Consider the following 15,437-nt stretch of genomic DNA (forward strand, 5'->3'; position numbering starts at 1 on the left):
GGGTAGGGAGCAACGAGGGGTGCGGCGGGGTCACGCCCTCACCCCGCCGCGCCCCGCGAGTAGCGTGGGAAGTGATGGCAGAAAAGCCTCGTCCGCTCGCCCCAGCGCACGCCGCTCGCGGGGGCTTCAGCCCCAGTCCACACGGTCCCGGCTGCCAGTTTCCCCGGCAGCGCCCGCTGCTTGGCCTCTGGCTCACTCTCCCGGCTGGCTGAACAACCCCGGTTTTGGAGTTTAAGATTCCCGCCGCTCCGTTTGCACTACGCCTTCTCGCTGTTTTCTTTCTGTTCTTTTTTTCCTTTTCTAACTTTCACTCCAATTATGCTACACTGATCCTAAGCTTCACCTCGGACGTCCCTCAAGGGTGATTTAACGAGAATCCTGAGCACAGCCGCCATCACGGTGCTCCCAGCCCCTTGCCGATCTGAAACGCCCCCGCCCCCGGTCGCGGCGGGGCGGGGCAGGAGGGCTGGGTCCGCGGCGGGAGGGGCTGGGCGGAGCCGCCTCCGGTTCGGGGATCCCCGAGGCTCACTCCAGCCCAGCCGCTCCAGCCCTCCGGGCAGCTGCCGGGGGAGTTCGCTGAAAAGCGGCATACCGGCGATGGAGACAGGGAGACTCTGGGCGAGAGGAGGCTGGGTTGGGGAGGCGGAGAAAGCGCGCGGGCGGAGGCTGGCAGGGGGCGCTGGAGGTAGGAGTCGCCGGCGCGCTCCTCGCGCCCGAGGGTGCAGGAGGCTCTGAGCCACCGCAGCACCGGGAGCCTTCGGGGCAAGGGCGACGGCTGGGCTAGGAGGTGGGGTGCTGCCGCGTGCGGGGGCGTCCCCGGCCTCCGCCCCTTTGTTCTCACGCTCTCCCTCTGGCCGCCCACTCTCCTGCTGTCGCGCGGCTGCGGTGGCGGCGGCTCCTCCCGCCCGAGTCAGTGGGGCTTGGTGTCGGGGGCGGGAGGGGGCGGGGGGGGGGAAGCGCGCCAGCCACAGGGAGTGGGGGGCGATGGCGAAGCTCCGGGTGGCTTACGAGTACACGGAAGCCGAGGACAAGAGCATCCGGCTCGGCTTGTTTCTCATCATCTCCGGTGTCGTGCTGCTTTTCATCTTCGGCTTCTGCTGGCTCAGTCCCGCGCTGCAGGATCTGCAAGCCACGGCGGCCAACTGCACGGTGCTGTCGGTGCAGCAGATCGGCGAGGTGTTCGAGTGTACCTTCACCTGTGGCGCCGACTGCAGGGGCACATCGCAGTACCCCTGCGTCCAGGTCTACGTGAACAACTCCGAGTCCAACTCCAGGGCGCTGCTGCACAGCGACGAGCACCAGCTCCTAACCAACCCCAAGGTAAGGACGCCCCGCGAAGGAGGTCGCGCGCCTGCAGAGGTCTTGAGGATTAGGGAAACCTCGGTGGTAGACCCCGCGCGGTCTGGGCTTGGAGTATGGTCGCGCTACTAGGAGGAGACCAGGCGTCGGAGGCTGTACTCAAACCTGAAGAAAGTACTTCGGGGATCCTCGGGCCGGTCCTTGAGGTGAATTTGTGTGCGGCGGTGCGTTATGCCCTGAGGCTTTCTTTACACACTTGTTTTGCCTGACCTCAGATTTTGAGGTCTTGGACCGAGTCAGGTCCGGCGCATACAGGATGGGCTTTGGAGAAATGCAAGGAGCTTGAAGTTAACTTTTCCTCTGATCACAGCCAGTTTTGTAGCAGGGATTTACCCACTCTGGTCAACAAGGTCTGAGCGGCCCCTTGAAAGGTGTGAGAGGTTCCTTGCCTTTTAACTCTAGACAGACGTTTTTAAGTTGGGGTCCAAACATGAGCTTTGGGGGGTCGACAATTGATGTAGAACCAAATCTGAAATTCTGCATAGGTCCTTTGGGTACAGAGGACTCACAGTTTTCATGAAATAGACTCCCAAAAAAGGGCTAGAGGGAGCCTAATGACTATGTGTCTGCGGACAATTGGGAGCCATCTAGAGAATGGCAAAATTTACTGAAAATAGGAAACCCTCCGTGAAATGCATCAATATTCCTCTCCTGGCCACTTTTTTCGTTCTCACAAGTGAGAAAGAAGAAACCTGGTTAGGTCTCCAGGGATGGAGAGCAGAGAGAGGAAGACTCAGAAAAACGGTTCCCAGTGGAGAAAAAACTTATAAAAAGCAGTTTCCTCAGTCTGTGAACTAATTGAGCTTTGTAGTACACCTGGCTCTGCAAGAAGGATCTTTCTTGTTCTACTCTTGGTCTCTTTTTACTATTCTTGCTGCTTAACTATCAAAGTGAAGGTGTGTGTATCTTCTTTAAAGTTACTGACATTTTCCCTCTGTGGGGCGTGTGCTTCAAGATCAAGGAGGAAAACAGTTGAAGAGGGAATAAATCTTGTGTACACAGGAAAACTTTGTTAAATGTGATGAGAATAATTAATCCAAAAGAAAAATGTCTACATTAATATTTTTAAAGTATTTAAAATAAGCTTACCGTTTCTCTGCAGCAAAACTCCTGGTCTTGTGTTCGAAATAGTAAATTCTTGAATGTGGAAAATTTTTTTAAAAGGAGTTCTTTTTAAAAAAAATAATTTATTTATTTATGTTTGTTTGTTTGTTTATTCTTAGACGGGAAAGGAGAAAGAGAGGGAGAGAAACATCACTGTGTGGTTGCCTCTCACTTGCACCCCCAACTGGGGACCTGACGTGCAACCTAGTCACATGCCCTGACTGGGAATCGAAGCAGCGACACTTGGCTTGCTGGCTGATGCTCAATCCACTGAGCCACAGCACCCAGGGCTTAGGAGTTCTTTTTTAAAAAACTATGACTCTTTTTTTTTTAAAAAGATGCTCATGCTGATGAATAAATATTCATTTACCTTAAAAATGAAGATAATATATAAGCAGTGAACAAAGACATACAGAATTTAGACAGAGTATAATGTTCAAAGTCTTGAAGAAATAATGTTTCAAAAACAAATGTGAATTAATCTGCTTAATGCTCAGGAATTTCAAAAAAAATTTGGGGTTTTGGAAACATCATCCTTTAAAAAAAAAGATTCAACCATCAATATAAAAGAAAGCTTTTAAGCAGTAATAGTTATTTATAAATTAAATAGTAATATGTCATTTAGGAGGTGTTGTTAAAATTGATGAAAATTTCCTAATTAGTTTAAGATAGAGGTTCAGTCACTAATAAATTGCATACACCTAAACGAATAAATAGCTAATATCTAATCAAGGCATTGAAAAGTTAGAATTTACTTCAAAAGGCCTGCTTCCCAATTTCAAAGTATCTGTCAGAAAAAGTAAATTGGGATCATTAGACATAGATTTTTAAATCATTTGGATGCAGTCATTATTCTTTATGCAATACAGCAATTTTCTTTATTACATTTTGTTACAAATAATCTGTTTTCTTCCAGTGCCAGTTCAGAGCCTAGCAACCATTGTTTTGAAGAAGTATCTGAACAAAATAACATGGTATAATGTAATGTTATTCAAGAAATGATAGAATTGGAGAAAGATCTATTTTTGGTACAAAAAATTATGAACAATTTAGTCAAGGTTTCCTCTGCCAAATCAGCATATATCTTTTTATCCAAATTGTGATTGCTTTGTAGCATTTATAGGACATAAGTTTGTTCTTTTATAGTTATCTTTCTACTTTTGAGCAATTAAATACTGAATTTGGAAATTCTCGTAAGCAATTAGTGATGGAAAAATTCAGTGTAACTGAAATATTGTGCCAGAGTCCAGTACATAAGCAGAATGTTTCCATAGTGCCCTTGCTCTCAGGCAATATCCATTGCCCATCCTCTTGCATTTTGGCTGCCTACACCTCTCTCTCTCTCTCTCTCTCTCTCTCTCTCTCTCTCTCTCTCTCTTTTCTTTTTTTGTCTTACCTTACTTCTTTATTGAAGGCCCATAACAAGGACTTGCCCCCCTCCTGTGAGTTTGCTATTTTAATTACAGTGAAAGGCAGGAAAAGGGAGCAATATTACAACATGTTCATAACTTCTTAAGCCATAGCCTACTAAAGAAGATAGTGTGAATAAACTTGATTTTTGACTAATAAGTTTTGACTACTACTACTACTAAATTTGATTTCTTTAAAATATTTTCAAGTCCTGTTCAACTTATTTATGTTTTGAATCATATCTTTATTATCTAAAGTAGTCACTGTATCCAGAATGTAGTATTCAAGACAACTAATATATACAGGGCAATGATCTGCTCTGTGAAGTAACCACAGTGGATCTAAATTTTGGACCAGCTTCCTCTTGCTGCTATTTCCATCACTGCATTATTTATTTGTGACTTGTATGTGCTAGGGACTTTGATCCTTAACTAGAACTGCACTTTAGAATCACTGGGGGAACTTTAAAAAGAAATTCTCATGCCTGGGTCCAACCCTCAGAGATTCAGATTTAGTCTTGGGTGTGTTGGGGGCATTAATGTGTTTTAAACAGTTCTGGAAGTAATTTTAATGTGCAGACAGAGTCAAAAGCACTGGCTTAGAAAATGTACTCATCTATTTTGCAAGAAAAGTAAAATAAGAACCAAAAGGATTCATCATGATCAATGTTTGTGTTTTTAGGTCAAAAGATGTTTCCAGTGCTACTGAATGGTATAAAAGGAGGGACTCAAGGAAATTCTAAAGGACTAGAAGAAAGTCATTTAAAAGTGCAGTTCACTCTTGAATACCATGCATTTGAAATAAATGGGTCCACTTATATGTGATTTCTTTCAATAAATACAGTAATTGTATTTTCTTTTTCTTATCATTTTCTCTTTTCTCTAGCTTACTATCTTGCATGATTATGGTACATACAAAGTATGTGTTAATCAACCGTTTATGTTACTGGTAAGGCTTCCAGTGAACACTAGGCCAGTAGTAAAGTTTTGGGGGAGTCAAAAGTTATACATGAATTTTCTTTTTTAATTTTAAAGAGATAGTGGAAGACAATAATAAAGATGCATCTTTTAAAAAATCCACATCCAAGGACATATTTGTTAATTTGAGAGGGAGAGAGAGACGGAGAGAGAGAAAAACATCTATGGGAAACATCAGTAGATTGCCTCCCTTACGTGCCCTGACTGAGGATCAAACCTGCAACGTCGGCATGTGTACTGACTGGGAATCGAACCTACAACCTTTTTTTGTGTACAGCATGATGCTGCAACTAACTGAGCTACCAGCCAGGGCTATACATGGAATTTTGACTGTCTGGAGTGTTGATGCCCCTAATCCCATGTTATTCAAGGATCAACTGTAGTGTGGAAATGATAATTTTAAATTAAGTAAAAATCAAATGACCATAAGCAGTTCCAGACATTTACTTTTGCATCAATATATACATTGGTTGGCAAAGAAAAGGTGAATTTTTAAAACCAGCCTCTTATATGTGTAACGAGAGAGAGTGGGTGATAAGAAGATATAAGTTTTATTTTTGCTTTGAGTTTTTTTTGTCTCTGATATGAAAGACCTAGAAACAAAGGACAGAAGTCTGTCTGAGAAACCAGTACTGTGAAAGTGGGAGAGATGCATTGATGAGAAAGAGGACTTGGGTGGAATTAGAAGAGGCTTTCAGTTTTAAGCACATTCACTGAAACTGTTGTGCCTGGCTACAGGGGGCTGCAGTTTGCACGCACCTTCTTGGTCTTCTCCGCCATGCTGGCGTGTCCCACCCTCCCCGCCACAAACGCTCCCTGGGTAGACAGCCTGTTCTGAATGCCATCCTTGAAACAAATGTTCAGTGTGATATACTTTGAGCTCTATGGAAGTCTGTCACATCAAAACTAAGTAGTAAAAGGCTAAGCCGATTGTGGCAAGTACTCTGTATTCTTTATTTCTCCATGAAAAAGTGGCTTACTGTAGTTTTTCCTCTGGTGACTGTATTAAGTAGTTTTTAGTAAGTACATAAAATTCAATTCTTACACATCTATTATAATCAAAGAACTGGGCAAGAAACAGGAGGACATAGAAAAATGAGTTCAATAATTAGCAAATACTTATTAGATGCCTACTCTGTGCCGTGAATGAAGGCTTCTAGGTTCTGACACTAGAATAGAGATCAATATAAAGCCTCTGCCCTCATGAAGTTCACATTTTGGTAGAGGGCAACAGACAAGAAGTAGATTTATAATGTAATGTCATGTAATGATATGTGTATAAAGAAAATTCAAGCAGCGTAAGGGTATAGAAGATGGAAGAAACAAAGGGCTGTTGTTTTGCATAGGACAGTCAGGGAAGGGGGCTCTGATGGAGCGACATTTGCACAGAGACCGAAAGAACCTGAGGGGATGAGCAGAGTTTGAAAGGAATGAATCTTGTGGGTCTCTGAAGGATGAGTTCCATAGGCTGAGGGAACAGGGAGTGCAAAGGCCCTGAGGCAAATGACTGTCAGGCTTGTGCCTACAGGGTTTGTAGGGACCCAATATACTTGAATCCCCATATCTTTTTGAGATTCCTCTTGGGTCCCATGGAGACAGTTTGTCGAAGTAGCAAGATGTTGACATTTCTGGATTGCCTTTTCACTGTGAGCTCTTCCCTGACTTTGGACTTTGGCATGACTTTTACTCATCCTTAAACCTTTCTCATTGCACCTCTACTCAAAGAAACTCTTTTGTCAAAACAGTGAGGTAGGACCACAGTGAGCGCAGTGAAGATTAGGGCCTTACAGGATATGATGGAAAACTAACATTAAGCAGGATGGAGATAGAATCAGACTTAGATGTAAAAAATATATAAATGATTCCTCTGGCTTCTGAGTTGAGAATTTTGTGTGTGTGCATGCAAGCATGTGCATGCTTGTGCAAGGTGAGAGATGCAGAGGCAAGATTGGCAACAGGGAGTCCAGCAGCACAGGGAAAAGATGATGGTAAGTTAGATCAGGGGTAGCATTGGTAAAGTTCACTAATGGATAAGATGTAAGGAATGAAAGAAGGAAGAGTTGACGATGACTCCCAGGGTTTATGACAAGCACAAGTTGGTGAAGGGAGGTGATTTTGCTAGATGGGAAAACTAGAGGAGCAAGCATTCAGTTTCACATATGCCTGATATATATACAAATGAGGATGAATTCATGAGTTTCCTCCCTCATGAGATCACTATATAACAGAGGAGATGAGAACACAGATAACTATCAATCAAGACAAAATGTCAAGTTCTACAGGAAGGTACAAACAATATGATATGAACATCTAGACAGGAAAAGTTAGGCGTAAAGCTTCACGGAGAATGAAATATTGGCCAGGATTTTGAGAATGAATAGAATTTTCATCTTGGACAGGAAAGTGGGGAGGTATGAAGAGAATGTCAAGCAAGAGGAAGTACCAGGAGTAAAGCTGTGGAGCTCTGTGAGGATGAGGTGTTTGGGGCGGGGGGGGTCAGCAGACAGATCTGTGGCTGGAACTCAGGGCACAAAGAGCAGAGTTTTAGGGGTAAGGCAGGAGGGTAAACTGGGGTCAAGAGTGTAGAAGTCCTCAACAGCCAGGATGGGTTTGGTGGATACTGGGAAGCCACGGTAAGAAGAATAATGCTCCCCTGCCCCTGCCTAAGATCCTGTGAACATTCTACATGGAAAAGGGGAAGTAAGATTGCACATGGAGTTAAGGTTGCTAATCAATTGATGTTGAATTAATGAGATTATCCTGGTGGGCCCAGTATAATCACAAGAGTCCTCAAATATGCAAGAGAAGAGACATGTAATTTGAGAAAGACTCCCTGCTGTTGCCAGCTTTGCATACAGAAGGGGGCCATGAACCAGGAATGCAGGCAGCTGCCTTTTTTAAGGAAGTAAAAAAAGACAAGGAAGTGGAAAAGACAAGGAAGTGTATTCTCCCTGAGAGTCCCCAGAAACGAGTGCAGTCCAGTTGGTGTTGATTTTAGCTCAGTGAGACCCACTTCTGAATTCTGACCTCCAGAATTGTGAAATGATAATTCTGTGTTGTTTTAAGCCAATAGGAAACTACAGAGAAGCCAAGGAAGATTTTGAGTAAGTAACTAATATGATTGGATATTTAAAGACTTGGTCAGAACTTATTAATAATCTATCTATATTATAGCTCTTTAGAAGCAGTCTGATCTGCAGGCTACTGAGATCTTCCTGTCTGAGATTACTTATCAGGGTCCATCTCTGACCTCCATTTGTGGATGTCATTTATGAAGGTCTCAATTATTTGTAAGATCCCCCTCAAAGTATGTTCTTAAAACACTAACCAGACACTTTTTACTTTTACAGAAGAGATTTGTGATGTTACAATATATTTTAGTAGGAGTTTGGGAAAAAAATACATTTATTTTATCACACACTTGCCTTTGTTATAAAGCTTTTTATAAGTTGTGGATACATTTTGTTTATTTAAAATATTTTTGTCACTCATTTATGAATGAAGATGTCAAGTTTTATTTACCTTGGGTCTAAAATTTTTTCCCTAGTGTTTAGCAGAATTTCATGTTCAGTTGAGTTCTTACATAAACAGAACATTTATATTACAATTACCATAATTATTTAGTAAAATACTGCGCAGAATGGTTTTTAATATGACATATGATGTTTCTAACTATTCCTCATGCTGTGACTTAGTTATTCTCTAGGACACAAATCAATGTGTAAAAATTTGTACTTTTGAATTGTAGTAATATCCTCTTCCTTTCTTTTAAAATAACCAGTGTTGTAAATTGAAAACCATGTGTTTATTAAATTATTTAATTTGTGACCATATTTGTAAATAAACTAATTCAAATAAATTTATTTATGTAATTGCTTTGTTGAGTAGTAGAATACAGCAGGTTGAGTCACTAGAAGGTCTCTGTATACTGATGCACATGTGAAGGAATATCCACTCATCTAATTCTGCCGAACCATTCATCTAACTGATGCAGTGGACCTACTGAACTTGAAAACCTTAGGTGATGTCCACTTTACTAGTTATAATCTAACTGTATTACAGCAGCACATATCGATGTTGTACTCATTAGAGAAAATTAAATCCTAAATCCCAGTTTAATCTAATTATTTTCTTTTTAATAAATATATTTATATACTTGTTTATATCAGGAAGTTATTTAAAAATAGCGTTTGGGAACAGAAAACCAGACAAAAATAGTGCTTGGTAAAAGCTAAATCCTTGATTCTGATCATCATTACCTTATGTTTTCTCTAAGAATAAAACTGGCAACCAAATTTACCTTTATAGCTCTCCAAAACCTCTTCTATTCTGGAATCTTCTGTTTCTATCAATGATACCATCATTCTCTGATATTATTACTTTAAAATTATTTTCACTGCCACTATCCTAGTCAAGGCTATTATTGTTTGCTTCAATTATTACAATATGTTTTAGCTAATCTCCTTATACTTAGTCTGTCTCTTCCTCCAAGACAGTGGTTCTAAAAGTGTGGCCACTGGACCAGCAGCATCAGCATCAGCATCATCTCTGAACTTATTAGAAATGCACATTCTCAAGTCCCATCTGAGACCCACTAAATCAGAAGCTCCACTCCAATTTCTGATTTAGAAGTTATTTGCTGGAGTTCAAGAATATAAACAGTAAAAGTATATCACTTCCAAGCTAATATGTGGGCAAAATGGAATAATATAAAGCAAACAGTCCAAAAAGAAAAACAAAGAAAGAAAGAAAAGAGAGAAAAAGGAATGTAGACAGGTAGAACAAATAAAAGTAACCAATAAGATAGATTTAAACCCAAATTTCTAAGTAATTGTATTAAATGTAAATGGACTAACTGTTCCATTTAAAAGACAGAGATTACACCCTGGCTGGTGTGGCTCAGTGGATTGAAAGCCAGCCTGCAAACCAAAGGGTTGAGGTTTGATTCCCAGTCAGGGCACATGCCTGGGCTGTGGGCCGGGTCACCAGTTGGGGGTACATGAGAGGCAACTACACATTGATGTTTCTCTCCCTCTCTTTCTCCCTCCCTTCCCCTCTCTATAAAGATAAATAAATAAAATCTTAAAAAAAAAAAAAAAAAAAAAAGACAGATTGCAGACTGGAAGGAAAAAACAGGCAAACCCAAATATATGCTGTTTTCAAGAGTCACACATAAAACATCAGGACACATAACGATTGAAAGTTAAAAGATGAAAAAATGTATACTGTGCAAATGTTATCCAAAAAACACATGAAAAAGAAAGAAAAGCTTGAGTACCTGTATTATATGAAACACAATAGACTTTGAGGTAAAAAATGTGTTACTAAAGATAAAAAGGGATATTTCATAATTATAAAAAAGTTAATTCAACTGAATATAACAATTCTATATTGAGATGTACCTAAAAAAATAACCTCAAAATACATTAAAAAAAACAAAAATTAAAGCAACTCAAAGGAGAAATATATAGGTTTATCATGATGAGAGATTTTAACACACTTCTGTTTGAGACTGATACACAATCATACGACGGTAGTATCAATACATATCTAACAAATTTGAATAACATATTTAACAACTGACCCAATTGACATGTATAAAATAGGTGCCCAAGTAACATTTATAAAAACTGATCATGTTCTGAGCCATAAAGCAAACCTCAAGAAATTTCAAAGGAGTGAAATAATAAAAGATTATATCTTTAGTGAGATTAAGATAGAAATTACTAAATTTTACTGAAAGATAAGATACAGGAAATTCATCAGGGAAAGAATTTATGAATGAGTGGTGCTTGAACAATTAGTTCTACATTAAAAAAAATTTTTGATGCTTTACATTCATAACAGTAAATTCCAAATGGAAATAAAACCTAAATGTGAAACAAAAACTATAAAACTTGTTGGCGACAGTATATCTTTATGACACAGGCTTAAGAAATATTTTATTAAATGAGACTTAAAGAACAAATCAAAACAGGAAAAAGATTGACACCTTTGAGCATATTAAAGTAACAATCTCTATATGACTGAAATTATTGTAAACAAAGTGAAAATGTAAGCTTCAGACTAGTACAAGGTAATGGCAAAATAACTAATCAATAAAGGATTATCCAGCATTTATGAAAATCTCTACAAATCATTTATAAAATGACATGATATAATGGAGAAATGAGCAAAGAATATACAAGCAATTCATAAGAGAAACTCAAATAGCTAATAAATGTGAAAAGATTCTCAATTCCAACAACCTCAGGGGAATTTAAGTGACAACAATAATGGAATACCATTTCACAACCACTAGATTGGCAAAATTTAATATGTTTCATAAGACCAAGTATTGGTGAGGATTCAAGAAATGTTAAGTCTTACTCATTGCTGGATAATCGGTTCAACCCCTTAGGAAAATAATCAAACATACTATGTGTAACTGAAACTGTGCTGCCTGACAACTGAATGATTTCATTTCAACATGTTTACTTTTAAAAATACCTCTTACACACATACAAGGATATATGAGAATTTTCATTGCAGAACTATTTGTCATAGTGAGAAGTACAAACAACCTAATAGACTAGATTAGAATATTGGATGGGATACTTTAACAGGAACCTAATAGCAGTGACCTAAACAAAGCAGGTACTAGTTGTCTTTCTTCCTTCCTTCCTTCCTTCCTTCCTTCCTTCCTTCCTTCCTTCCTTCCTTCCTTCCTTCCTTCCTTCCTTCCTTCCTTCCTTCCTTCCTTTCTTTTCTTTCTCTTTCTTTCTTTCTTTCTTTCTTTCTTTCTTTCTTTCTTTCTTTCTTTCTTTCTTTCTTTCTTTCTTCCTTCCTTCCTTCCTTCCTTCCTTCCTTCCTTCCTTCCTTCCTTCCTTTCTTTCTTCCTTCCTTCCTTCCTTCCTTCCTTTCTTTCTTTCTTCCTTCTTCCTTCCTTCCTTCCTTCCTTCCTTCCTTCCTTCCTTCCTTCCTTCCTTCCTTTCTTTCTTTCTTTCTTTCTTTTCTTTCTTTCTCTTTCTTTTTCTTTCTTTCTTTCTTTCTCTCTCTTCTTTCTTTCTTTCTTTCTTTCTTCCTTTCTTTCTTTCTTTCTTTCTCTTTCTCTGTCTCTGGCTCTCTCTGTCTCTCTCTCTCTCTGTCTCTCTCTCTCTTTCTCTTTCTTTCTTTCTCTTCCTTCCTTTCTTTCATAAATGTCTGAGCTTGTAGGCAGTTCACAAAGCTGTGCCATTCTGATTAGGAAGGTCATCCAAAGACCCAGCTTCCACCTTCTTGTTTACCACTCTTTAACATGTTTTTCCTAAGTTGATGATGCCTGTCTTTTAGGCAATAGGGAGGGGAAAGGAGAACACAGAGGGCAGGCAGCTTCCTTTTTTTAAAAAAGAAAATATTGAGAGATCTTTCACATATACTATTTTCCCTTTAACATGTACATTTTTAGTACATTTACAGTGTTTTACAATTACTATCACTGTCTGATTCCAGAATATTTTCATCACCCCAAAAGAAATAGCATACATTATTAGTACTCACTCCATATTCCTTCAGCTTGGTTGTGGTATATAATACTTTTTAAAAATAAAAATGCTGGTTTGCTAGCATTTTGTTCAAGATTTTTACATCTATATTCATAAGGTATATTGGCTTGTAGTTCTCTTATGATGTTTTTGCTTTTGGGTTCGTTGTAATATAAGTTGGGGAGAGTGCCCTCCTCTTCCTTACACCATGATTGAAAGAGATTTATTCCAGGAATGGAAGGTTTGTTTAAATGCTAAAGTCAACCAATCTGATACACCATGTTAATAGATTAAAAGACAAAATTGCATGATTATCTCAGTAGATGCAGAAAAAATATTTGACTAAGTTTTTTCATGATTTAAAAAAGAATCAATACTCTAGGAATAGCAGGGAACTTTCTCAACCTGACAGAGGGCAACTATGGAAAACACACAGCTAGTTTTATATTTAATGATGAATAATTAAAAGTTTTCTCCCTAAACTCTGGAACAAAACAAGGATATCTGCTCTTGCCACTCCCATTCAGCATTGTACTGAAGGTTATAGATAGGGCCATTAGGTAAGAAAAAATAAATAAAAGACAGCCATATTAGAAGAGAACAAATAAACTATCTTTATTCACAAATCACATGATCTCATAGTAGAAACTTTTAAAGAATCTACCTTCTCCAAGACAAAACAAAACAAACACAAACAAACAAACAAAAACAGCTATTAGACCTAACACTTTCAGCAAAGGTTGCAGAATACAAGATCAACATAAAAAATTATTATATATTATACACTAGTAATGAACAGTCCAAAAATGATATCAAGAACACAATTCTATTTATAATAGCATCAATAAAAAAAATACTTAGGGACTTCTGGCCAATATGGAGGCATAGACAGACACACTGCATCTCCCTCCACAACTAAGAAGGAATACAACTACCTCAAAACTAAAAACAGCCAGAAGTTCCAGAAAATCAAACTGCATGGAAGTCCAGCAAACAAAGATATAAAGAAGAAATTCTCATCCAGACAGGTAGGAGGGGTGGAGCTGGGGCAGAGAGGATGCCGTGTGGTGGTGGCAGCAGTGGCGGTAGCAGCAGGCCAGCAGAAAGCGCCGTCACACGTTTTAAAGTCAGGAGGGACACCAGGGGAGCATTCCCAGCAGCTCACGGTCCCAGCACCGGGGAAAATCAAGCCTTATTGCTTCTGACTGTGCAGACCAGTGGGGGTTGGGGTGGAGGCAGAAACTGCTGGTGTCTCAGCAGAGTCCACTTGTTTAAAGAGCCACCACAGTCCTAGAACATCCGCAGACCCACCCACTCTGGGAACGACGGCCAGGGCAGCAGCTAGAGGGGCGCCAGTATGGTGCGGAAATGGTAGAGGTGCAAGTGGAAAAGGGGCAAGTGCTGGGCAGGTGACATTGTTCCCTCTTGAACCCCTGCCCCACATACAGCGCCACAACGTGGTGAAACAGGTCACCCTGTACTGATGAATCCCTAAGGCTCTGCCCCTTACAACGTAACAGGAGTGACAGCTGTACCTGGGACACAGAGGCAAACAAACTCAGGAGCCTGTCAGAATGAGGAGACAAAGAAGTATGGCCCAAAAAGGGGATTGGGTCAAGGTTCCAGTGTGAGAACTAAGTGATGAGGAGATAGCCAACATAACAGACAAGGAGATAGACAACCTAACAGATGGAGAATTCAAAACACTGGTGATAAAGATGCTCACAGGCTTGACAGATATGCTTGAGTATGGCAGACGCATAAGAGAAGAAGTGAAGGCTATGTTAAGTGAAACGAAGAAAAATCCACACAAAACCAATGGTGAAGGGAAGGAAACCGGGGTTTAAATCAACAACTTGGAACATAAGGAAGAAAAAAACAGTCAACCAATGCAAAATGAGGAAGCAAGGATTGAAAAAAATGAGGAAAACTTCCCAAATTTTGTAAAGGAGATGGACATACAGGCCTGGGAAGCACGGAGGGCCCCAGGTGAGCTGGACCCAGAGGGGACCACACCAGGACGCATAATGATTGAGATGACAAAAATGAAAGATAAAGAGAGAGTCCTGGGGGCAGCAAGAGAGAGGTGGAGAGTTGTCTACAGGGGGGTGCCTATAGGCCTATCAGCTGATTTCTCAGAGGACACTTTGCAGGCAGGAAGGGACTGGCAAGCAGTAGTCAATGTGATAAAAAGCAACCTACAACCAAGATTACTCCATCCAGCAGAGCTATCATTTGGAATGGAAGGGTAGATGAAGTGCTTCCCAGACAAGGAAAAGCTAAAGGAGTTCATCGTCACCAAGCCATTATTATATGAAATGTCAAAGAGACTTATTAAGAAAAAGATCAAAACTATGAACACTAAAATGACAACAAACTCACAACTATCAACAACTGAATCTAAAAACTAAAACCAAAATCCAACTAAGCAAACCAAAACAGGAACAGAATCTTAGGTATGGGGATCATTTGGAGGGTTATCAGCTGGGAGGGGGGAGGGGAGAAATTGGTGTATGGTGTAGAGATTAAGAAGCATAATCGATTGGTACAAAATAGACAGGGGAAAGTTAAGAATAATATAGGAAAGGGTGAAGCCAAAGAACTTATATGCACGACCCATGGACATGAACTAAGGAGGGTGGGATTGCTGTAGGGAAGGGGGGTACTGGGCAGAGGGGAACAAAGGGGAAAAAAATTGGAACTACTGTAACAACATAATCAATAAAATATACTTAGGAATATATTTCAAAAATTTAACCAAAGAGTATAAGACTTGTAACCTGAAAACTACAAAACAATTTTAAAAGAAATTTTAAAAATCTAAATAAATGGGAAGATTTTTTCTGTAGATTGGAAGACTTCAACTGTAAAGATATCAGTACTACCCAAATTGATCTGCAGATTCTTTTTTTTTTTAATGCAGAGATAGCTTTTTAAAAAATTTATTGATTGATTTTAGAGAGAGAGGAAGGGAGAGAAAGAAACATCAATTTGCCATTCTACTCATTTATGCATTCATCAGTTGATCTTGTATGTACCCTGACTGGGGTTCAAACCCACAACCTTGGTGTATCAAGATGACACT

At 40.0% G+C, this 15,437-nt stretch overlaps 1 protein-coding gene across 1 annotated transcript in view; it reads left to right on the plus strand.

The window, feature by feature from the left end:
* Positions 1-972: 972 nt before the first annotated feature.
* Positions 973-15,437, plus strand: part of KCNMB4 (potassium calcium-activated channel subfamily M regulatory beta subunit 4) — a 53,621-nt gene continuing 39,156 nt past the window's right edge. The window contains exon 1 of the mRNA XM_090273618.1: positions 973-1,320. Within this exon, the coding sequence (XP_090129744.1) occupies positions 985-1,320 (336 nt within the window). The 5' untranslated portion in view covers positions 973-984. The remainder of the gene's footprint in view (positions 1,321-15,437) is intronic.

This window comes from Furipterus horrens, unplaced genomic scaffold (genome assembly GCF_987537825.1).
Source record: "Furipterus horrens unplaced genomic scaffold, mFurHor1.1.pri manual_scaffold_4, whole genome shotgun sequence".
Classification (NCBI taxonomy): domain Eukaryota; kingdom Metazoa; phylum Chordata; class Mammalia; order Chiroptera; family Furipteridae; genus Furipterus; species Furipterus horrens.